We start from the raw sequence: 26,462 nt of genomic DNA, 5'->3' as shown, positions 1-26,462 counted from the left end.
ATAGAAAATATTGGAGTCATCTCTTTAATATTATGACCATTCTGTGAATAGAAAAGTTACAGAAAATACAGGAAATGAGCAATTATCACTCATGGAGAAGGAACTCCAGGCTGTCAGTTAATTTCCTTTACTTTTGTTAACACTATCAGTTCACACACTTGTGTGAACATGGAGAAAAAAAAAACATTGTATCCCCGTTCTTCTCTAAGACTAGAAAGGAAAGAAAGAGAAAAAGATAAAGGGAAAAAATGCTTGGTAAAGTCCCCGTCTTCGCAGATGGGTAAGAACGATGTCTCACCATATGTCAAATGAACACATGGAATGACTTAAGAGCACACAGAAGTGACAGAGCTAATAGTCGACTCCAGATCGCATGTCCCATTAAACGTTTACTAAAAATTTGTGAGTGAATGCACTGAGGATTCTTCACAGCCATCATGCTTCTGCCAGTGTGCACGCACAGGAACCATAGGCGAAGACAGAGAAGACGCACAGTCAGAGGGAGAGCCCTTCTAGGTGAAGACATTTAAAGCTTCACTTTATGTGGATGTGTGAGCACCTGCATGTCTGTGTGTATGTGTGCACGGGGCATGCCCAGTTCCAGAGGATGACAGAAGAGGGTGTCAGATCTCCCTAGAACAGAGCAGTTGTGAGCCACCTAACATGGGTGCTGGGAACTGAATCCCAGTCCTTTCCAAGAACAGCGAATGCTCTTAACCATTGGAAGATCTCTCCAACCCTGAGTTGGAAACACTTAAAAAGCTAAAATGAGAATGTATCTGACTACAGCCTGAAAGGACTAGACATACTGGAACTTTTAGCATCCTTATGTTTTTAGAAAAGGCAACGGACACAATGACAATGTAGAAAAATGCAAAAACTTGGGAGGAATTTTCAGCAAGCCTGGGCACTGTCTTAAATACTAAAGAGTTTAACAGTTCTAGAGTTTGGGCAATACAAGGTTAGCAACCTTCTTGTTTTATGTTACTGTTTCAGTCAACGCTAAATACAGAGTCATCTTTTGGTATTTTATTTTGCTAGAAGGAAAAAAAGGATGGGACAACAAAATTCAATAGTTCTGAAAAATTAGTTTTCACTTCCTCTATTTTAAAAACGGGAAGCTTCAGAGAAATAAAAATGTTACCGAAAATGCAGAGGGAGCAGAACGTTTGTGTGTGCTGAATCTCAGCAGCACATTTGCAAGTCACACAAATGTCAGGGCTTCCCCATGGAGCACATTTGGCGAGCTCTGGATTGAGCAGTTCCATGATTTGATTAAACATTTGTCACGTTAAATCTTCACTTGAAAATTATTAAGTTGGAAAGATACAACGTGGTCCTTACTGTCTTTGTCAAACTGAATGACAGGGTAGCCTGTTATGTGTGAACCAGTACCTTTCACTGGGGAGTTTTCCTGGGGGACGAAATACATTTTAAAAGGTATCAAATGTAACACCCACCACACCTTTATTAGAAAACAGTTGCATCTGAAAATGTATGTTGTTTCTTTCTCTCCCCCTCACAGGTACAGACATGATCCAGCCAACATATCTAAGAGCCCTGACAACCTAAGACAATTATTGCCACTGACTATAACTGTGCTTTCCAGATAGAAGGATCCTGATACAGCCTGTAATGTAGAAAGGCACTGCAGCGACCAAGCTTGATGTAAAGATGTGACTTTCAAGTTGGCAAGATCTTAGTGAGCAAAGTCTACCAGTCATGATAAGTAGAGTTCCATTCCAAGGATCTACACAGTGGAAGGAGAGAAGTGACTCACCTCATGGTGCCCTCTGACCACCACACATCCTAGCATGCACCCTCCTAATCACAAATCTGTCATAAAGATGTGACTTCCAGGATTAAACCACACCCCGCCTTTAGACCCTATATCTAGTATCATCACCACAGTATACACTGTTTGTTTTGAGATCAAAGGGAGGAGTTCAGTCTCAATCTGGAAGTGCTTCCATTTACAAAAGTAAGTCCAAGTCTGTTTATGTACAGAAGCGATTGTAATGGAAGACGGCCACTAGCAAGCGCTGTCGTCATTTTTGTTTTGGGTGTTTTATATTAGCCTGTTTTAATTACACAAAATAATGAGGTCATTGTAACGTTTTCACATATGTGTATAATGTTCTTTAATAATAGTTTTCAAAGTTAACAAATTTATTGTTGAAGACATAGATAACATTGAACTTTTTACTTAAAAAAAAATAGTTGTCTAGAATAATGACCACCCAAAGACATGTAGGATTCAAAGGTACAGAACTGGACACACACACACACACACACACACACACACACACACACATACACAAAGAGAGAGGGGGGGAGGGGAGGAAAGAGTGTGTTGACTGGCTTTTCAAAATATTTATAAATCAAGCACCTGAAGCTAATCCCCCCAAATCATAACCTTCTCATGTTCTTTTTTAATTTTAATTTTCTTTCTTGTTAATATGTCACTACAAGCACATTCATGTAGATGTCAAAAGATAACTTTGGCGAGTTGGCTCCCTCCTTCCACGGTGGGTTCCCAGGAAGGATTACACTCAAGTAAAAGCCATTGAACTATCTCCCCACCCTCTACTCATGGACTTTTGGAGGTCTCACCCTTCCACGTGACTGCTCTGCATCTTGTCCCTACCGTCCATCTACCAAGAAGAAAAAGTGAATTTTGAAAGTGTTCTTTCAGTTGGAAGTAAATGTGAAGCCACATATGAGGAAACCTCAAGCTTAATAGAAGGATATAAACACTGTGAACGTTTTCATACTAAAGATATGGCTTTTGACTTTCTACTTCTATGCCTGCAGAGACCAACTTACAGGGAAATCTCTTCTCAGAGTACGTGGCCTTACTTTATGGAAGGCACTCTCCTGTGTTTTCCTATTATTACTAATCCTGAGGCTAACCATTGAAAATTGAATAAATATTTCTGTTCTTACGCTGAGGAAATGGAGTGCTTGTGAACTGGCTTTTAAGTGGCAGAACTGGGCTTAGAACCATGTTTATCTATTCCCAAGCCTCAGTTCCTTCTAATGTGACAACCTTGTTATGATTTACAAGCCGCTTTGATATGCATGGTTTGCTTTAATTTGCCCAGTGGCCCTAGTAAGCCCTCCCTTCTTGTCCTGTGGTGCCAACTTCGATTAAAAGAATGTTCTATTTCCCTCTGTTTTAACACTTGTTTGCGTACTCCCTTCGGTCTTGTACCCTACTTCACTGTGCCTTCAAAACTGTGTAAGCTGCTGAGTCCCTTCCACCATATCCCCTCCCACCTTAGTCCCTCCCATCTTATCCAGGCACTTCCGGTTGCCATCCTCACCCCGCTCAGTCTGATGAGTCTTCCTTTTAGCACACCTACTCAGTGTATCTCACTAAGTCTCATTTCGGCCCCCAAAACACTCTTCAGACATCTGCTCTATTCTTTCTTCTAAAATGTGAACTTTTTCCCCCTTTCAGTGCTGTGGGTCACATTCCAGACCTTGGTACAGGCTAGGTAAGCATTCCAGCACTGGGCTATATCCCCATTTGTTAAAATATATACTTTCTTCTAAGTTATCTTACCTTATTTTTTATTGGATATTTTATATTTACATTTCAAATGGTATTTCCTTTTCCTGTTTCCCGCCCATAAACCTCTTTGCCCCATCCCCCCTTCCCCTTCTTCTATCCACCCACTCCTTCCTGCCTCCCTGCCCTGACATTACCCTACACTGGGGCATCGAGACTTAGCAGGACCATCGGTGCCCAACAAGGCCATCTTCTGCTACATATGCAGGTGGAGCCATGGGTCTGTCCATGTGTACTCTTTGGATGATGGTTTAGTCCCTGGGAGCTGTGGTTGGTTGGTATTGTTCTTACGGAGTCTAACTCCTCCAATGGGGACTCTGCTCCCAGTGCAATGGTTGGCTGCTAGCATTCGCCTCTGTATTTATCATGCTCTGGCAGAGCTTCTCAGGAGACAGCTATTTCAGTCTCCTGTCAGCATTCACTTCTTGGCATCAGCAATATTGTCTGGGTTTAGTGGCTGTATGTATATGGCCTGAATCCGCAGGTGGGGCAGTCTCTGGATGGCCTTTCCTTCAGTTTCTGCCCCAAACTTTGCCTGTGTATTTCCTCCTATGAATATGTTTGTGCCCCCTTCTAAGAAGGACTGAAGCATCTGCATTTTGGTCATCCTTCTTCTTGAGCTTCATGTGGTCTGTGGATTGTATCTGGGTTAATTCAAGCATGTGGGCTAATATCCACTTATCAGTGGGTGCATACCATGTGTGTTTTTTTGTGATTGGGTTACCTCACTCAGGTTGATATTTTCTAGTTCCATCCATTTGCCTATAAATTTCATGAGGTTATCTTCTGCTGAAGAGGTAATCATAGACCAATTTCAAGAATGCCTGTACAGATGGAATGGAAATTTATGTTTGCCCTTGAGAGCAGAAGGAGGTCACTGTCACTTTAAGAGGGAAAGCAGTGGTGCTGCTGATAAAGCCTAGAGATTGCCAAGAGAAGAGAAACATATCCGTGGCATTTGGGTTGGGCACTGCTGTGGATCATGGGATTTTGATGTCTGTGGGAAAAGGAACAGTCATAAAGAAATCTCAGAGTCCAGATCATAGCTGGACACATAACTCAGTGACAGGAGACTGTTATGGCATCTCAGAAGTCTGGTCCAATCTTCGGAACAGTAATGTATAAATTAAAAACAGGCATCTATTTTATTTTATATTATGCATCAACAATAAAACTATGTGTGTTTAGAAGAAGCAAAGACCATACTCTCAGAACCATAGATTTGAAACCCATGAAACCCATTTCTTTAGAGCTGAAAATTCGTGACTATTCTGCTTCCACAATAGAAGGAAAAAATGTGGCTGATATTGTTGAGTAGTGGGTATTGAATTAAAATTGCAGTGGGCTGGATATTTGGTTAGAACACACACAGGAACTTCATTCTCTCAGCTGAGAAGTTCTAACAGAAATAGTGTCCTCTTAGCAAACCCAACTAGTACCCAGATGTTGGCTCTAGCACTATTTGCTCAAAAATAGGATCAAAATATTTCCTCAGAGAAATAGCTGAATCTAGGGCTGGGACAGGAAATGTGCAGAATTAGCCTAGACCACTTTATAGTGCCAGAAATGGAGGAAGTGCTAAGAACCAAACTACAATGACACAGTCATGTGAAAGGAACATGAGGCCAAGTGAAAGAACTCAGAGTAGCCAAAGCTGGGACAATCTGTGCCCAAAATAAAGGAAGTAGCATTGAACTATCATCCCAGGTAGAAAATAAACACCATGGGTTAGTGTCGGTGCAAACAAATGATTAAATTAATTAATAAGTGATGGAGAAACAATCTCCATTGTAGAAAAATTCCTGGAATTATTGCAGATTCTCTGTACTAAGGGCAAAATCGTCATCACCACTTCTCAGGGACAATGCATGTAGAGACAAACACTCAAAAGATGCAACATGGAGAGAATAGATGGAGCAGTTTTACTTTGGAGAAACCTGGCAAATGCTACCTTAGCCCAGAAATCAAGTCAATATCAAAGATGCAAAATTATGTTAACATCTACCCTTGATACAATGCAATGAATCTTCTTCCTGGTCCTAATAATCTATGCTTACAAAACATATTCTAGCAGCAAGGCATCCTATACCACACCTGATCAGTACTCCACAAATTATCCAGGGCCATCACTGACCCGTGTCTTCCATAGAAAGCATTCATCTCTTTTCCCCCGAATAATACTTTTATTGATTCTCTGTGAGTTTTACATCAAATACCTGGTCACAATCCCTTCACAGTCCTTCTAGCAAACATTTGTCTTTTTCTATCTTACACCCACAGTACTTAGCAAAGGGCAGCCGTTTCACAGTCGCTGTTAATGACACTGACATATTAAATTTTTTATCTATAAAAGGAAGTTTTTCTAACTCAGTAAAGTAATAACTCTGAGCTGACTTTCAGCAACAGCCCTATGAGTTCAGAATCTGGTCATTGTTGTACAGAAAATATGTTTTTCAAGACTCTTAAACAAGCTAAAGAACAAGTGAAAGTCCAAGAGGAGAGAGGAAATCTGAGACCAAAGGGAAATGCTGGAAGTGTCTGGCTTGAGCTGGTTGTTTTATCTAAACTGGATAAAGGAATTGAAGCCTTGGCTTTGAACGTGGTTGTTTATCTACCCAAGGCAACACTGTGTAGGCATTTTACACAACCTGAGGAAGTGGTGGATACTTGGAATGGAAAAGAGGTTTCACAGAGAGGCAAGTTGGCATTACTGCCAACAGGTTGCTGCCAGATTTGAGCAAGATGACCTGAAGACACATTCCACAGCCTTAGACTCCGTGCCCCGAGCTGTGACGTCTCTGCAGTAGACTGTCAGGACGCCTGAGGGAGAAACGCTTGCACATACTAAAACTCTACAATGATTAACAATCACTTGCAGTTTTGAAGTAGGGTCTCACTCTCTGGATCAACTTGGCCTCAAACCTGTGTGGCCCCTTCACTTCATGACCTAGTAGCATTAGAGGCGTGTTCCACCGTGCCCGACCTAAAACCTACTTTTAACAACTTAAAGTGTTTTGAAATTGAATGATTATAACATGATTTTAGGTGTTTTCATGATTTTCCCAGATGCTAATACCAGAGGGTATTATGTAGAAAGGGACTAAAAATGGGGATATTGGCATAGACCATGAGTAGAAGTGAACATTACTCCACCTGAGTAGGTACTGATCCTGGCTACTACAGTACCTATGAGCAAAATTATCTAAAGCGGGAATTTGAACTAAATAGATAACCAGGCCTCTTGTAGCTAGCCACCATATCACCACCAGGGAGCTTTATAGATATTATGGCTAGAGAAAGTAGTCTGTCATTTGATGAATGTCCCATGTCCAAGGGTTGATGGTGTTGATGAACCTGGTATATGTGTGTAATGAGAACAAGGAGTGAAGGAGGGGACAGGAAAGTGATACCTCCCAATCATTCATTTCCTAAAGGACACTAGGAGAACTGGTGTTATAGTCCCATCTGAGAAACAAGTCCACTCAAAAAAGGAAGCTGAAATAAAGCTCAATCCAATCAGTATTACCCTTGTCCTTTTTTTTTTTTAATAGGAAGCCAACTTCTGTCGTAGTGGAAACATACGCACATGCAATACACACAAGTCTGCACCTTCTGAAGCCCATTACATGTGGGCAAATCTTCTTCATACCACTGACTTAAGCTGGACAATGTCATCTGTGCGTATGCTCGTACATTTCAGAGGTGCTGCAGGGAACATCAAGTGCCCAAAGCTTACCAAGGACTATTAAGTGATAGCAAACCCTTTATCGGGTAATTTCTTTTGCGCTTAGAGGGACAGTTAAGTAAATAATACCATGCTGGAATCATTTTCAACAGATAAAGTGGATTCTAAAATTTCACAAAGTCTAAATGTGGTACCGCTGTTTGGGAGGTAAAGAAACTTTATAGTCAAGTGCTTTTAATGAAGGGGATAATTGTCTCCTTCAAGAATGCTAGTTAGAATTCTCAGTGGGGTAAACTGTAGACTCACCAGAGCGAAGAAGACTTTGCTCTTCCAAATGGAAATGAATTGGTGCTCAGTGAGCCTGTAAACCATGCACTGAGCTCCAGCAATAGCATTTCCAACTATTCAGGTTCAGTGAAATCTGTAACAAAGTATCTCACTTTTCAAATCTATATGGTGGCAATGATGCAGTCTTCCACCACTGTTAAACTAGAGGGCCTCTGTCAATTCATCAGTGGACTGTCCCCTCCCTCCTCCAATCTGCCACCTTACTCTCTCCACTGCTTCTTTCCCCTTGGCATTGCACACCATTTCTTCTCTCTCAGCTGAAACAAATATGAACGATCTCTCTCTCTCTCTCTCTCTCTCTCTCTCTCTCTCTCTCTCTCAATCTCTCTCTCTCGCTCTCCTTCTCTTTTCCCATTTCTTTAAACATATACGTATCAGGCTCTGCCTGCCTTTCTTCTTTTACGCTCCCCCAAGCATACCTACTGAGTGCTTTTACTATCTCAGATGGACTCTTAGTACCTATAGCCTATGGATGCCTATGTCGGTGTCTACCTTAATATGCCCGTGTTCAATGAAATCTCCTTATAACTTTCTAGAGCCTGTTGGAGTTCACTGCCCTAGCTCTCTTCCCATCTGGCCATTCTAGTCCATACCCTTCAGCTCTTGAATGGTAAGGAGACTTCTATAGTTTACAAGGGGAACACTTTACATACTGTCTTAGAGTGCCTACTGCTTTGAAAAAAAACACTGTGATCAGAAGTAATGAAGATAGGAAAGGGTTTATTTGTCTTACATATCCTGAACGTCAGTCAATGAGGGAAGCTAGGGCAGTAACTCAAACTGAGCAGGGACTGGAAGCAGGTGCTGATGCAGAGGCCAAAGAGGGATGCTGCTTACTTGTTTGCTCAGCCTGCTTTCTTACAGAACTCAAGACCTCCAGCCCAGGGACAGCCCTTCCACATCAATCAGTAATTAACAGAATGTCCTATAGGTTTGCCTATAGCCCAGTCTTATGGAAGTATTTTTCCTAATTAAGGATCCTTCCTCTCAGATGACTCTAGACTGTGTAAAGTGGACATAAAACAAGCCAGCATATATGCTGTCTAGGAAGTGAGCTTAATCCCTTTGCCTTCTAGCTTTAACTTGCCCTCTTCCTGCCTCTAGCTATCTTAGGTTACACTTCTGAAGCTTTCTATCATCTTCTTGGGTATAATTCATTCTGTCCAAAATATCTGTATACACTGAAACCATCTTCTTCCCACACTGTCTCTTCTCTTCTAAGAGCCCCCAATTTACTTGTGGTCCTAAACACTAAAAACAGCATAATATAAGGATTAAGAAGTAGTATCCTACAACACACGGTATGAGTTTGGATCTCAGCTGTCCCACTTCTTAGCCATAACCACTCTCGTGGGCTACTTTTGCATCCATCTGGGCCTCTGGAGATAATGACAGAATCAACATTACAGTGATTTTTACCTAGATCAAGTAAACTAACTTTCGCAAAGCATATATTCTACAGGCATATTCTTCCACCATTTTAATATTGAACACAGAGACTGTGACACAACCATATGCCCTGTAGGTGAAGCATTCAGCATCCCACATTGTTCTTAAGACCAAAGCGCTATCCAGCATGATCCAGCATGAGCAGACTCCGGCCTGCCCCAGTGGTCAAGTGTGTGTGTGTGTGTGTGTGTGTGTGTGTGTGTGTGTGTGTGTGTGTGTGTGTGTTATTCTTTTTCAAATATCCTTCCTTCTACCTTGAAACACTCACGTCCCCAGATCTTTACCCTTTATGTCACAATATCCACTCCTTCTTTAAATTTCAGCCTGAATGCCATCCCAGGGAGTCTAACCTGTGGGCTCAGCTACAAATCACCACACCGTTCAGCACTGTTTTTCTAACATTTGAGTACTATTCCAGGTGCAGCTATATGATAGACAACATAATTCTACTGATGAATGGGGCATTGCAAAAGAAATCCGTGAAAGAAGTTCTAGCCAAGTGTCACCCATTGGGCCGCTTCACTGAAATGGAAGCCGTCAACATTGCAGAGAGCGCCTCAGAGCTCTTCAAGGCTGTGCTGGTTGAAACACCATTAGGTATGAATACTTATTTGTGAAATGGCCTGTGCGTGGGAGCAGAGTCATTAGAAAACACACCTTCAACATGCAACATGTGTCTGAATGTAGTTTTATACTATTCAGATTCATACTGTGTGCAGGATATCTGAGCTGGACATGGTGGCACATACATACATATGTGGAAGGCTAAGGCAGGAAGTTGGGAGTTTGAGATCAGTCCAATTACAAAGAGAGACCCTGCTTCCTGAAAACAAAGAACACAACACAGCAAAAAGAATCGTCTAGGCCTAGGGCCATTGCTCAATTGGTAAAGCACTTGTCCTGCAGGCATAACAACTTTGAATTTGAGCCTCAGAACCCTTGAAGAAAACACAAGTGTTGTGTCACATTCCTCTAATCCCAGCACTGCAATGGCAGAGAGCCATAGGCCTTGCTAGATGGCTGAGACTTGACAAACTTCAGGCCAATAAGCGACTCTATCACAAAAACACGGTGTGTGGCTCTTAAGGAATGACACCTAAAGTTTCCCTTGACTTCCACTTGTATACACACACACACACACACACACACACACGTATGGGCACCCACGCATATAGGTATACATGTACAAAAATATACATAAACGCACAAGCAGAAAAACAGATAAAGTTCGGATAACCTTACATTCTCATTTCTCAGAGGAAGGCAAGTGAGGTGATCTGATCTTTGTCATTGATAATCATTCAAATTAGGGAAGGGGATGGGGCTCATATCCCAACTTCCAAATCCTTATGCTTTCTACGAGGTCATAGAAATTAAATGAACTTGTGAGGTCTCAAACTATTGGTTTCCTTTCTGTGTTCTACACAATTAGTTCTTTATCCTTTCATATTAAACTCTTACTAATTCGGGTCATATCTAGGGAGCATTTTGTTTTAAGAAGTTTAGAAATGTCATTGTTATGAGCCACTTGGGAGCTTCTATGAAATTATCTAGATCAGTTATGAGATGACTTAATTTCATTATAATTTGGTGCTGATAATAATGTCATTGTTCAAAATGTTAAAGGGGAAGTTTTCATGCATTATCTATTACTGTCAGGAAATCTAGAATGGTAGCAATTCATTGTTGATCATCGGCAAAGTAGCTTTATTTTTAATTTGGGGAGCAGGGGGAGCTGAAGGGATTTTCAACCCCATAAGAACAACAATATCAACCAACCAGACACTCCAGAGCTTCCAGGGACTAAACAACCATCCCAAACTCTTGGGATGGACCTCTGGCTCCAGTCATATCTGTAGCAGAGGATGGCCTTGTCCAGCATCAATGGGAGGAGAGGCCCTTGGACCTGCTAAGGCTTGATGCCCCAGTGTAGGGGAATGCCAGGGTGGGAAGGTGGGACAAGTGGGTGGTTGGGTTGGGGAACACTGTCAAAAGCAGGGGGAGATAGCGGGTTTCTGGAGGGTACACTGGGAAAAGGCTAACATTTGAAATAAATTAAAAAGTATCCCGCGTCAAAAAAAAAAATGAAATGTCTCATCAGTCAGCACTGGTAGCTGTTCTGGAGGACCTGGGTTCGATTCCTAAGTACTCACACAGTGCCTCAAACTATCTGTAACTGCATTTGGTGGGGAGCCAACAACCTCTCCTCTGAAGGCACTGGGCATACACAAAAAATACAGTGTATTTTATAGGCAAAATACCCATTTAGATAAAAATATAAAAACCAAAATAAAATAAATAATTTAGAGAGCAGGGTTAAACATAGGGTATTTTTTCATGCTAAGAACATGCACTATACATGAACCTATGCTCTGAATCAAAATGTTTCCCTTCAAAGAGATAAGTTAAAAAGCCTTTCTGTATCTGGGTCACCTTTCTGTATCTGAGGCGCAGGTAGTATAGACTGATGGAAACCAGGCCGGTCTGGAATGAGTGAGCTGTGAATAGGAAGCTGTGCTCTGCCGGTCCCTGTACAATGACTTGGGTAATTTAGTTTACCCCAACACCCTCACTTTATATTGCAGGGTAACAGGTTCGAAAATGAGCCTAAACATAGTTTTAGTAAAACAATGAGCCTGGTATAAACTAAGGTACAGATGGTAAATATTGTTATAAGGAAAGGATATAAGGAATTTCAAAAAGTTAGCCTTCAGTGACTATTTTCAAGGTACTGTGAAGATTAAATAAGGTAATGTGTATCTGCTGTTTGGAATAGCAAGCAATGTCTAGGGTTCACACACAGTAAATGCTTGATGAATATCAGGTTTGTACTGTCTTGTAATTTATAGCCTTTTTCTTTCAGCTCCATTCTTCCAAGATTGTATGTCTGAAAATACTCTTGATGAACTGAATATTGAATTACTGCGCAATAAACTATACAAGGTAATGGTTTTCCCAAATGTATTTTTCTTGATTGCATAATATAATAGAGTTGGAGTTCATTATTAACAAACTTAGTTCGTTGGCCAACTTCTGCAATTATTAAATCATGCCTATTTGGAATATCACCTCTATTGGTTTTTTTTTTGTTTTTTTTTTAGTTTATATGCATGTATGTCAGTTTCTCCTACCTAGCAAGATTTTTAAGAATAAATAGCATATCCTATTCTTCTGTATCCTTTGTTCTTTGTCCAATGTGTAGGATAGGATATAAGGATAACGATAAATGGGTAGATAAATATGTGAGAAAACTTATATCAAAGGCAACTGGCATATGCAGTAGGCATTCTGTTTATTGTGTCTATCTCTGCTGTAGATCTTGTTTCTGCATCTTATAATTATCTGTACATAAAAATAGTACAGATAATTAAGCCCATGTCAGCATTACCAACTAGCAGATTCTATGTCATATATAACACTGCATAATCTGATTGTCTGAATTGTATTGCCACCATTACATACAGAGTAAACTGTATATTATAAGCTGAGCAAAATCTGCTAGTATACACAGTCATAAACTAACATGTACTACTATGTATGAAAAGAGTGTATTAAGCTCAAATACATGGTCCTCTCAATATTATTTTATTATATGCAGTCTTTCATTCTGTAAAGAGACACTTGAGCTATAAGGAGGCATTCCTGAGACACAACCAACAGAACATAGTGTCCTGTTATAAGTCCTATAAGCAATTCATGGATCTTAATTCACTCAGTCTAGTAGCAAAGCTATAAGATTTGTGCAATCTTGTTCATCATACCAACCTAAGGAAGATGGAGAGAAAAGGCTTTCGTTTGCAGAAACAACTTAGTAATGATTTAGTTGAGTATTAGACCTGGAATGCAAACACAGGCAGTCTAACCTTACAACCTAGATGTATTCTCACAGTCAAAGCCAACGTGTCTTACGAGATTTAATATCAGAGTCACTAAATCATCTACAGAGCTCAGAGAAGGACTTGGCACTCTTGTTAGAATAGCTGGAATCAACTACATAAAATAATCCAAGAATAGTACAAACGTGATCGTTAAATAATTAGACATTGCGATAAGTGCAGTTTTGTTCTTTTATGGAGTTCTTTTTCAGTCTGGCCATGGGAATATTAAATTCCTATTAAATTCACTATAGAATATCCTATGGTAGAAACACTTCAGTTTCCAGTAAAGCATTTTATAAGCTAGGAAAAGATGACCTAGAAGTTTCCAGAAGGAAAATTACTCATTTCATTGTTAAAAATCTCCCTTCTTTCCAAGTCTTACCTCGAGGCATTCTACAAATTCTGCAAGGATCACGGTGATGTCACAGCAGAAGTTATGTGTCCCATTCTTGAGGTAAGAAGGATCCAATAATGAGTTGACATACTTGGGTTTTTTTTTATCCTAGAAGTTACTTGAAAATTCAATCAGGGATGTCATTTGATGTCTTAAGAGTACTGCTTTCTTAGAAGCTAGCATTGTAACTAGGTGGGTGAACCTAAGGGGCTTTGGGCTCCATCTCTAGCAATGCACAAAACAACCAAACAAAATGACTATCAAGGAGTGGTTATGATTCATGCAGATGGATATGTAGAAAGCAGGTTACAATTCAGTAAACATTTTGTATACTACTCACACCTGGTAGATTATAATATCCACTCAGATTCACTCCAAGGAGGGAACACTGCGGAGCAGGAAACCCTGTCTACTCACAGTGGCGTAATCCTTTTACAGACTTTAAACAAAGCTTCGCTCGGCAGCCCTCCACCATGCCAGCCTCCAGCAGGAAGAATATAGTTTAAAACACACAATAGCAGGAATTCCATTATGTGTGTAACTCCACATCCACACCCCCCCAGAGTTGATGTTGCATCCTTTTACAGTTTCTTTGTATCGTCAAAGATCCCACCCATGCTCAGAGGTCCTCCTGACAGAAGGTTGACATCTAAGTGCATGGGAGTTTGGGTGGACATCAAGGGAGGCTGGTGTTCATCCCAGATTGTATTTAACATACATTTCTCCATGACCTTCTAATCCTCTTGACAAATGAAAGGAATACCACTTTCATGTTTTCTGAATCCTTATTTTGCCCTTTGAAACTAAGTTCTATCTAGGGAATATTTCTATTCTCTTTTTTTTTTTTAAAAATGGACTTCTGGTTTCAAGCAAAGTCTATTAAGCACTATCCTTTAAGCAAAAAGAAAAAAATTACAGGTGGCATTTGCATATATTTTCAATCCAATTCTGAAACTGCTTTTGATCTAATTCGTTCTCAAAATATATACTCATTTCAATTTTATAGTTAAAGTTCCTTTGTTATTCCTTGCTGAGATGTTTAAAGACAAGCAGCCCTTGAAATAAAAATCTTACCAGTGTCTGAAAAAGTATAAAAATGTGTTTTGCTATAATATATTATGAAGTGGGAATTTAACAAATAAAAACATTTTTTTTCATAACGCAATGTGACAAGTGAAGTGGACATGCTGGTTATATGATGAAGAATAAAGGAATCTTCAGCAGTGGTTTTCTCTCCTCGCATAGAATTAACTGCTTACCATTTCATCCATAGTTCCAAACTGCACTTTCCAGTCGGTATAATTCTGTAGGTTTAGTAACAGTGTGTCGATCTATGCCCAGGAATATGTAACATAAAAGTTTTCATAAAACCTATAACCTTATGACTCTTACCAGACAACACTGTCCCATGGGCACAACTCAGTTGTAGCACCCTTACCAAAAACAAGTGCATGAGGTCCTGCATTCAATCTTCAGCACTGTCTTGGTCGGTGTTCTACTGCTGTGCAGAGATGTAACCAAGGCAACTATTAGAGAAAGATTTAAATTGGGTGTCTGCTTACAGTTTCCAAGGTTTAGTCCATTGTCATCGTGACAGGAATCATGGCGGCATGCAGACAGATGCTAGAGCAGTAGCTGAGAACTACATCCTGATCCACAGGCAGAGACAGATAGACAGAGACACTGGGCTTGACACAGGCTTTTGAAACCTTAAAGCCCAGTTCCTGTGACACAGTTCCTTCAACAAGACCACACCTCCTACTTCTTTCTTTCTTTCTTTCTTTCTTTCTTTCTTTCTTTCTTTCTTTCTTTTTTTTTTTCCGGAGCTGGGGACCGAACCCAGTGCCTTGCACTTGCTAGGCAAGTGCTCTACCACTGAGCTAAATCCCCAACCCCTCCTACTTCTTTTCAAATGGTACTACTCTCTGGTGAGTAAGCACTCAAATATCTGAGCCTATAGAGGCCATTCTGATTTAAACCACCATGAGCACTTAAAAGGAAAGGACGAAAATCCAAAACTTAACATTACCATGTGCTAGATCACTATGTTAGTGCTTTGTATAAATGAACTCCCTTGGACTTCAAGACTGATATTTTAGAGCCTATCTTTCAAAGGGGTCCACTGAGGCACACAGATGGCTGAACACATCCCTAGAGACATATTAGTAGTAAAAGTCAATGTCAGGACTTGAGCCTGACAGCTTGGATTCAGTCCTTATATATTTGTCTAAGGTGGCATATTGCTTCAACACCCATAGTTCTTTTGTGTATAAAAAATATTAATTCATAAGCAATATTCTACTGCACGACCTGTAATAACAAGACTATGCAATTAGTATGCCTCTGCAATTCTCAATAGTGTTTTGGAAAAAATGGTTATCAGTAGAAAAATTTGACTACTACATACCTAGTGTTCTTGTGTTTTCTTCCCTACTCCAATAATATCAATCGCATAGAACTATCTTTATACATTTACATAGAAGTATCAGCTCCACAGGGCAAGCAATTACTACATTTCTAAAAATAAGCTCAGATGAGAGTAGTCAGTTTTACGTGAGCTGAAGATCACATACTTGGCCTCTTCATAATTCTGCAGCTTCGGAGCACTACAACTAATAATATTCCATATATATCGTCTTGAATGTCAGTTGATGGGAGACCTCAAAAAAACTTGCTGTAGTAGAGGAGAGCATTGAAGAGTTGGGAATGTAGTTCAGAGGGAGAGTGCTTATCTAGAAGGCAGGGATCTCCAGGTTTAAAACCCAGCCCTGCAGAAGAGGGGGAGAAAATGCGGAACAGAAGAGAATATAAAGAGAGAGGAGGAAGAGAGAGGAGAAAGAGGAGCTTCTCCTATAATCTCAAGTTGGGTCAGACTTTGCTTAGAGATGATCAAAGAACATGTTTTTAAACTTTTAAAATTATAGTCATTTTCCCTATGAGGCTCCGCGTTCGTGCCAAGAGCTTTCAAACTCAAGGGAAAAAGAACGTTAAAGTATAAAAGGAATTCAAAAGCAAACATCCAAATAGGCAGGAAATAGAAGCATGTGCTATGAAAAAGCAGGCTCTTTGTGGGAACACCCCTTCCTCTTCAGTGTAGGTATTATATCAGCATGCAGGGGTATGGAATGGAACTTGTGCTTACAAGCTAAGAAATAAACTAGTAACAAAGGCGAAGCGTAAGAAATGAATGGATTATTCGGATAATCCATTATGTTGAAAGTCTTCTTTTGTCAGCCTGACTTTTCCCCATATACCTGTTTATTTAGTGTTCCACTTGCTTACTTATCCCTAAGTTTAATCTGTGACCATCTTCCAAATGCCCCACACTCCCTCGAGCAGCAGTCCCCTCTGATGAGGCCCCTGCTGTCTTGATGCCTGCAACACTGCTTAGCCCGTCATATTTCCTTCCTTAAAATTCTAACATCTTACAACTAGAAAGAATAACTGAGACAGCTACCCACATGCTGTTTAGTTTCAAGGATTCTTATTGTCATGAACAATCCCGCTTTCATTTCTTCTCTTTTCCCTGGAAGTTCCAAAATGATTTACAAGACCGGTTATATGCAGGAGCCAGATTGTAACTGCTTTTGCTTCCAAATAAGGCTACCCTGCTTCTGACCCACCCATAATTTCCATGAGACTAATCAAAAGGACCAGTGGGAGCACTCACTCCGCGATGATAAGAAACACCTGTTCTAACAGAAGCATTCCATTAAAGCTGTTGCAAGCCTAGCTTTGTCACTAGCTAGTAAGTGTGGAAAGTAATGAAGGACAGCACAGAGCCAGTCTTTTCAGCTTTCTTGTGCTGGTGAACAGCCGTGGATTCTTGTTGAAGAGCAGACTGCCGTTCCATTGGTTCCAACTTTAGACTATGGCTTGAGATTCTGCATTTTCCCCATTGACGTCAAAAGCTACTGAGCCATGACTTCGAGTAGCACCACTGTAGCAAATATTGTAGGAAATTCAAAAGTGATGAAATCAAACAGACTGTTCTGTTAGATTCAATAGATAGCTAGAATACTCCTCTGTGACAGGCATCGAGTCCAGAAATGAGCAATGGATTAAAAAAAAAAAGACATGATCCTTCCAAGAGTTAAGAGGAAGAAGTGGAAAAATACAGGGACAGGCTTCAAATGACATAGTAAGTACAAAATATTTCAACAACTTGAAGAATTCTTAAGTCCAAAGGCCAACAGCCCGCATAAAAGGTAGGGCCCTTGAGGGAGTAAAAAGGGCCTGGGAAGAAAGTAGTAAGAGGCAGAGGATGGGGAGGATCCTGTGAGATGCTTTCATCTGGACGTGACGTAGCTGTTACACACATGAACATACAACAGTTGTAGTTACCTGTATAGTCCTGCATAAGATCATTTGTGAACTGTTGGCAGTTGATGTGGCTACTGGAGGAGCTATTTTTCTGTAAGAGTGTGATGTGGCTGTTGGTAGGTTCCCCATACCCCAGTGGATGGCCCCATACCCGTTTGTGTATAGGACAACCAGTGGGTTAAAAGGTAAATATGTGTATACCATATAGATACATACACAATATATAGTATACTATATATAAATATAATTATTATATAAATAATAAATTATATACTATATACTATTATATAAATAATATATAATATATAGTATAAATATAAAATATTTTCACAATAAAAAAGAGGAAGATGGAACAGTTAATGTAGATCTGAGAAAAACTGAGGAAGCAGAAACATGAAGAACAAAGGAATAGGAAAGAAATCTTAAGAAAGCACGAGTGCAGGAAACAGGACTGGTAGAATAGGAGCTCAGTAGCCTACAGTGTTCAGCACAGATCATGAGTACACACTGACCTTCTTAAGGATCCTAAGGAATCCGGCCTTACAAGGAAGACAAATCACCCCAAGACACGCGATTCTCGGCTACAGAATCAGAGATGCCAGGTCATTAAAAAAAATCCAAATCATGAAAATACAGATGGTGTAAAGTATAAGGTTTAATGACATAAAATGAATAAATAAGGCTAGGGATTTATGGTAGAGCCAGTGTGACGTGCATAAGGCCCCTACGTCAGATCCCCAGCATCTCAAACAGTAACAACAATACCAGCCATGGCGGCAGGAGCAACGAGAAGGGGTTGGTAACATGGAGAGATGCATGCTTTTGCTGTGTTCACACACCCCGGCAGACATAGTCACTCACATTGCCTTACTCCCTCCCTGGCTGCATGATCCTGGCATGATTCCCACCTTTATGGAAAATACGTCGGTGACTCTGGTAACATACACGAAAACAACTTGCGAGTGGCTACTCATTGCAAGCAACCTGGGAAAGAAAGCTTTCCCAGGTGGGAAAGCTGGGAGGGTTTAAGAGCCATAGGCTGTCCCAGGGCTGCACAGCTTCCTCCAGCAAACAAATTTCTCCCTTTCAAGAGGAGACTAAAGGGACACTGACGCATGCCCACTTTGTAATTAGACATGGACAGTAGATCACTTCAGAAATGCAATTCTGCGTGTAGCTTGTACTGTGAACGATGATGAGCTTTGCTACCTTATGTCTCTTGCGTTCAGTTTGAGGCCGACAGACGCGCTTTAATCATCACTCTGAACTCATTTGGCACTGAACTGAGCAAAGAAGACAGGGAGACCCTCTTCCCCACCTGCGGCAAGCTCTATCCGGAGGGACTGCGGCTGTTAGCCCAAGCCGAAGACTTCGAGCACATGAAGAGAGTGGCAGATAATTACGGAGTAAGTCACTTCGCCAGCACCCTGAGTGCCTTGTATTACTTCAGCACGGGCCCTTTAGAAGCTCACACATCCATTTAGACACCTCATCCAAAGTTACACCCAGATGGCAGCAGGCAGAGCCTCTTGCAGTAATTATGCCTCCCAGAGAAACGCTTCAAGTTTCCCGTCCAAGCTGGTGTCTTTTAAGAATCCTGCCAAGAAAGCCCTTGTTTAAATCTCCCAGGAGTGGTTATCTGAGCGCTTCTTGAAGTACCTTTTAAAGCAACTTTCCCAAGAGGCCAAGGCGAGCTTCTAGAAGTGGGAGTTCATGTCAAAACTATATAAAAGAGCCTGACCCCAGTGCTCCTTTCAAGTACCCACTGGGGAAACAAGAGTCAGGGTGGAATAGCTATAGAGACGACAAGAGAATATGGGATGTGTGTGGTTTTTCCCAACCCCTTTGCTTAATGGCAGAAACTGGGAGATGAACAGAACCGTTGGCTCGCTCTCCCTGCTCCTGCATTCAGCACTCTCGGACAGCATGGAGTTCTCCACACATACATGGTTATACTTCTCACCCAGGTCCCACCTCCTCAGCCTTGTGGGTAGTCACACATATCACCAGCTTTTCACAGCCTCAGCTTAAAAATTGACACTGGTGTTTCCTTGTGGGTTTCTGTGTTTTTCTAGGAGAAATCCAGCAAATACTATATATAACCCTCCTAAGGATGCCACCTATAACTGAGGGCAACTCTTCACTATAATATTAAGAATTGCGCTTCTTCCCAGTTCCCACACTTTCTGCACTTGAAATTCCTTGAGGCGTTATTAGTTGTCATCTCAAGGAATTCACAAACCTATACTGGTCAAACTGTAAGAGTTCATTGAGTCCGATGCATTTATGTGTGAAAATGTTAATGTACAACGAGAAAAATGTAGCTTTTGCCTTGTACTTGTATCCTTGAGTATGTGAGAAAGTGAGAAAGGGGAAATTTTAACCATTGCTTTGGTTGTTTGGATATTTCGAAGGGTGCGGGGATGTCAGAAAGTCAAAGGCCTAACCAAAAGCATTCAGGCCTTCAGTTACAAATTTTCTTTAAAGTGCACACGCGCGCACGAGCGCGCGCGCACACACACACACACACACACACACACACACACACTAGCAATATCTACATTGCTAAGAAGATATATTCACATGCGTTTGTAAAACCTGAAGAATCCTTTACATTTAAACTCTCATCTTTGTTTTTAAGGTTTACAAGCCTTTGTTTGACGCCGTAGGTGGCAGTGGGGGAAAGACACTGGAAGATGTTTTCTATGAGCGAGAGGTATGATAGAAGTGAAAACGTTATCATTTATGTGCTGCTGCTGCTGCTGTTGCTGTTGTTGTTGTCGTCATTGTTGTTATCATAAACTTTATCTATTGGAGTTTCTTTATATAGTTTATCAGGACAATTGATGCTTTTCTGTAAGTATTGCATATTTTCACTTCCATACAGTGCCAGAGCCCTGCAGCTAGGTATAGTTTCACATAAATTGTCTTGTGAAGAGTGTGTGCTTAGTGGGAGCTGTAGAAGTGGCTTTTGCATAGTTAGTAAAGGTTCCCCTCATTCCCTCATTCACGGAATCTGCAAGAAAGGTTTTTCCATAGTTAAAATGCAGGTATAGCTGTATCCACGTGGGAATTATTCATATGGTGACCCAGAGATTATTCCCTTTCCCTAAAAAAAAGTCCAAATTACTTAATCAATTGTCCTCAGGTCCTTGGCGACTATATTATTTAAAGAAGAAAAAATTTATTCTTCCTAATCAAGTTTGTTTCTACAATTCTAGATAAATTTTCTATTATTTTTCACTTGACTGAAACCAGTGGCCTACCCGTGCCTATTGGTTGAAATTAAGTAAGAACCAAAGGTCAATGTTGGGATATCGCCACTTGCAGCTTGGGAACTTTGTTCCTAGATATTAGGCATTTTCCAACAGTCTACTTCCACAGAAAGAAGTAGAAACAAGGCAAAGAATCCAACATATTAGGGATCTTTAAAAACTACACAGACTGTAGCAGCACAACAAAGGGACAGTCAATGAAGCTGCTCCTTACAAGAAACACAAGTGTCTACAGAGTCAGCCTCCACTTCTGACTGCTTTGCTTATGGTGAGCAGAGCAGCATCAGGTGCTGCGCACCTCTTCTGCGCAGCGTAAGGGCCTGTGCATCTCTTCTGCGCAGCATGGTGGACTGAGCACTTCTGCGCACGCAGCTTGGTGGGCTGCGTGCCCGGTGTGCGTCTTTTCCATCCTAAAGTCAAAGTGGAACAAAGTGAAAGACCTGCTCCATTTCCAACTTTATTCTAGTTGTAAGAAATTTAATTTTCTTTTGCTTACTTAATTTTGAATAACAAAGCAGTGCAGCTGCATGGACCATAGCTACAGACCACCATTAAAAGGTCACAATGTCAGTCTGGATTCCAGTGCACTGTCGCATTGCTCTGAGAGGTAGACAGCCTTAAACACCTCCACAACCTTTTCTGAAGTTGTGGCCAAGAAGGGAGACTTTACCTAAATGAGGCTAGCCCACCAACTGAAAGCCAGATAAATAACACTGCAAAGTTAAACATACATTTCCCAAACGCACCTTTCTGCTAGGATGCGAAACCTACCGTGTGAGTCCATAAACTTACTTTGTCCGTTGACACTTTCGACATTTGTCTGTGTGACACTTCCTTAATATATGCTGTTTCCTCTGATCCCACTATTGGTCCAACTTGCCCACTACTTAAGAACAAATCAGTACTATGGAAGCAGAAGCCATTTCTAGTTTCTTCATTACTTCATAAATGTGGTATGTTGTAGACAATCTGATGGTCCGTGTCGTCTTTTTCCTTCCCTAGGTACAGATGAATGTGCTGGCGTTCAACAGGCAATTCCACTATGGTGTGTTTTATGCCTATGTAAAGTTGAAGGAGCAGGAGATGAGAAATATCGTGTGGATAGCAGAATGCATCTCACAGCGACATCGAACTAAAATCAACAGCTACATTCCAATTTTATAAGCCAGGTTGGAGGCCACAAGTGCAGAAATGACAGGAAGTTATTGAACAAAGGAAAGGGGATTGTGTTACATTATGTAGATTATATAAAAGTCAGTCATACCACTTTTCTCTGAACTGTGTGTCCACTGGAAGCCCAGTAAACAGACTTGAAACAAAGTGTTCCTTTCTTGTTTTCAGCAAACCCTAATTACTGTTTCACATTTATGGCTTATTGCTCACTGACCTCGCACACTCATTTTAATTGACCCCGTAGCTCTTTGCGTACTTGGATTTAGTCATTCTAACATCATGCCTAAACAGGCGCTTCGTTCCTTTTCCATTCTTCTCCCCAAGCTCAAACACTGAGTGGCTGCTTTGCCTTTTAACTGTTTGGTCCTTCCATGCATTCACAAAAATGCAAAGCTGTGGGTAAGTAACGAACACCACGTTTGGTGAAAAAATGTTGCCTTCTCTTCCCCCAAGACTTTTGTAATCCTGAGAAAGATAGATTCCCAAAATGCAAGCATAACTAAATTTGTAACTAAATTAGATTCTCACAACACACACGCACACACACACACACACACACACACACAGAGAGAGAGAGAGAGAGAGAGAGAGAGAGAGAGAGAGGAACAAATTATATAGATATTTATATCAATGGTTCTGTCACAATTTATTCAAGAAGAAAATCCCATAAATTGTACCCCGTTCCTTCAGAAGAAGAGTCACAGGTGTAGTGTGGTTACTTCAGAAACCAATGCTCAGAGGCTGCTCAGAAAAAAGAAATTAGCAAGATAATGTCTCCAGGCTTTTCTTTAAATATCAAAAGTGTTCTTAAATATAGTCTGTGTTTGATATACTTCAAGAATTAAACATGTCCAGTCAACTCAAAGACGCAGTAGGTAAGAGCGCCTGTTGTCAACTCTAAATCCATGAGTTCAATTCCTGGGAGGGAACTACAAGGAATTACAAGATTGCCTTTAACCCTTTAACCTTTACTCACGCACCCCGCCACTTACACACACCTGTAAAAGAATTTTAAAGAAACGTGCAAAAATGATTTGAACTTTTTTTATTATCAGCTGTCTATATAAACACACTGTCTAGAATAGTATGAATAAACTAAGTAGCACAACATTTGTAGAATACTCATTTATTAGTATAAAAAATAATGATTTGTTGAAGTAAGAAGAAAGCCAAGTGCCTACTCCCCGACTGCAGATGCGATGTACCCAGCTGCCTCCCACCCACACCAACACCTTCTCAACCATGCTGGACTGTCTTCTCCAACCATGAGCCAAGAAACCCTTTCTTTTCTAAACAGTTGCATCAGCTATTTTGAGGCAGCAACACAACCCACTAATACAGGAAACTGATACTGAGGTTGCTGTGATGAACATTATGTGATGGCCTTTAGAGTTGGTTTGAGTGAGAAATAAGGAAGATTTGAGGATACCATTTAAAAATGCTAGAAGGTTGTAAGCAATGACTAATAGGCCATTCTGATGCGAGTTTGGAAAAGCAGACTGCTCAGAGAAATCCAGAGAGCGGAAACCTTCTCATGAGGATTCTGAAGCACTCTGGTAAGCACTCAGCTAGAAGCCATTCATGTGATGTTCTGGCAAAGAGTCACAGTATTCTACCTGTGAAATAAAAACTTTACAGAAGTGCCTGCTTGTAGAAGAAATTTCAGGACAGGATAGCATTCAGGCCACGCCATTTTATCACTATCATCATTTTTTTCCTCCACTTCAGCAAGTGGAAATACAACACACACACACACACACACACACACACACACACACACACACTGCTAGAACATATACATGACCTTGTCACCTTATTAGAGAACATCATTGTGAGTGTTTTTATCCTTTTATTCTTTATAACAGATAACTCCAACAGAGTTTTGATGTCCTTTTGAATGATGGCATGGAGCAAAAAAATAGATACTGTGTATACACAAAAAGAAAGTGTAACACTTATACTGGGGGTAAAATCTTTTTTCCTAAATCATTTCTTCACATTTTCTTTATTCTACCTGGGCTCTCATCAATTATTTCACACCTTCTCCTCTGTCCCCAGTTACTTTCCAGTTTCTACTATGGATTGAGAGCATGGTAACTAACTGAAGACCAAGTCACTAGAGAGTGTCTCAACAGGGATGATGCCTGGTGCTTATGCTAGGGAAAGTGAAATGGAACTATTTGTAGAGGGAATAAGGAAGAAGGACCACGTAAGCCACTGTGGCCATCAGTGTATTGCAAAGTTATTACTCCTCAGAGAATGGCAGGTCTCCCAGATTCACAAGTGCCATTTAAAATCTGTAATCATGGACTACATGGAAAGATCAGCAGGAGCTCTACAGCAGTGGATAACCTCAGCACCTGCAAGGCTGCTTAAATTAGTGGATAGCGAGGCTTTCATCAAACTGTAGCATGCACATGCCTTTCTTACAAGCAACAGTGTGATGGTAACAGAGGCGCCAATGAAAATCTTGATTTTCAGCAGGGAAAGTCATCTATCTTTTTTTTTCTGTCAGCACTGGGAATTGATATTGTACGGTAAACGTCCGTTCTATCACTGAGCTCACACCAGCCCAATCCTTCTTAGCTTTTGAACAGCAATTTTACATTTTCGTTAATGTATATATTTCTGTTTGCTATGAATGTTAAACATTCAGGCTTGTCTTAGTGGAAAGGATGTATATACCTCTTTTCTGCCTAGCAGGCTGGGAGTGGATGCAGTTAATGGGTCAGCTGCGCTATCTGTCCAACAGGCCATACCAGAAACCCCCAGACTATAACATAATAATGTTTATCCCAGACTCTTCCTCCCTAAACCTTTATCTTGAGCATGGCTTCTCAGTGAATAGAGCTCATACTTAGGGGAAATGTCACATGTGCTTTATAGCTTGGGGACCTCTATGCTATCTGTATAACCAAAAGCACATAAGATCTTCCCCCTAGGTCCTTAAGCTATAGAACCCATCTTACAGAAGAGGTCACGTGTACTTGCAAAAAAGTTTCGATGAAGTCACACCATAATCTTTATTTTATGCATGAAATTGAAAACATTGTCACCAGAAAACCTTTTTCAAAAATTATACTGTGCTTAAATCTGTCTAAAATAAACTACCTGGCATAGACTGTAAAAGTTTGAACCAAAAACAGGTAACTAAGCCATGTTGAACTGGATTCCCTTTTTCCCTCCAGCAGATTGTTACTTCACTGGCCATGGCATTTGTAGAGACTCCCCATACACACACACACACACACACACACACACACACACACACACACACACATATACACACAGACACACACAGACACATACACACATAAACACACACACACAATTTTCTCTTGTAGATTTTCTAAAATTAAAGCATCCAATTATCCAAATTGAACTTTGCTCTTAAAGCTGAGACCCTGACTCACTGTGTAATATGCTGCCTGCTTCATATTTGGGTTGTTTCAATTTAGACTTTAAAACAATTTTGTTTTTCAAGAGAGTTTATTCTAGTTCGGAGTATCTCTGTGATACCATCATGAACTGTCCATTTGGTCAATGGGGCAAAAGATACTTTAAAAAGGAAAAGACTTAACAATTTGGAGAGTTTGTTTTGTTTTGATTTTTTTATCTGTTTATTTTGTTTCCTTTCTGCCCCGCTGGAGATCAAGCTTTATCGATGCGTGAGCACTGCCCCACTGAGCTGTATCCACAGACAGACCTTTAGTAATATTTTTAGAGAGATTTTTAAAGAATTCTTTAGCATTTTTCATAATATTTGAGGAGACCTGAAAGCTCAAGGGCCATGAATCTCACTCCAACACTCTAGATCCTTTGACTGTGCTTGAAGATTTACCATGATGGGGTGATATCTGCAGTTCATGCTGAATAAATCGTTCAGAGCTTCAGAAACCTGTCAGCAGAAACATCTCAGGGGGAAGCAGGCAAGATCATGCCTATAAACATAAACTGTACTCTAAGGCATTAACACCACAGTTTATTCCCTGCGCTGGGTGTAATTTATGAGATATTACTCTTACATTAGCAATAAACATTTAACACCAAACCCTAGAATACACTTAATCATTTGGGTGCACAGGTAGTTTAGGAATCTGATGACCACCAAGTCCTTCTCTTACAATAATGACTATCTTCACAGTCACAGAATTTGCATAAAGTCTTTGACCTATTTGTGAACTCTAGGGTAGAAGACTCAACTGCCGAAGCTGAGAAAGGAAGAAAATCTCAGGGTAGGGAGAAGTAGATGGAAAGGATTTTAATTTTTAGCATAATTGGCCTGTGAGATAGCTCAGCAGGGAAAAGGTCGAGTTGAATCCCCAGGTCCCACATGGTGGTAGAAGACAATAGACTCCACAAG

At 40.6% G+C, this 26,462-nt stretch overlaps 1 protein-coding gene across 1 annotated transcript in view; it reads left to right on the top strand.

Annotated features, from left to right (window-relative positions):
* The window catches only part of Atp6v0d2 (ATPase H+ transporting V0 subunit D2), a 49,147-nt gene extending 26,901 nt beyond the window's left edge, over positions 1 to 22,246 (top strand). The window contains exons 3-8 of the mRNA NM_001011972.1: positions 9,475 to 9,653; positions 11,920 to 11,999; positions 13,311 to 13,388; positions 18,881 to 19,057; positions 20,293 to 20,367; positions 21,929 to 22,246. Coding sequence (NP_001011972.1) covers positions 9,475 to 9,653; positions 11,920 to 11,999; positions 13,311 to 13,388; positions 18,881 to 19,057; positions 20,293 to 20,367; positions 21,929 to 22,090 — 751 coding nt within the window. The 3' untranslated portion in view covers positions 22,091 to 22,246. The remainder of the gene's footprint in view (positions 1 to 9,474; positions 9,654 to 11,919; positions 12,000 to 13,310; positions 13,389 to 18,880; positions 19,058 to 20,292; positions 20,368 to 21,928) is intronic.
* The last annotated feature ends 4,216 nt before the right edge of the window (positions 22,247 to 26,462 follow it).

The sequence above is a fragment of the Rattus norvegicus genome, chromosome 5, assembly GCF_021556685.1.
Source record: "Rattus norvegicus strain SHRSP/BbbUtx chromosome 5, alternate assembly SHRSP_T2T, whole genome shotgun sequence".
In the NCBI taxonomy this organism is placed as follows: Eukaryota; Metazoa; Chordata; class Mammalia; order Rodentia; family Muridae; genus Rattus; species Rattus norvegicus.
Note: the sequence above shows the minus strand (reverse complement) of the source record. Positions and strands in the feature narration are given on the sequence as shown.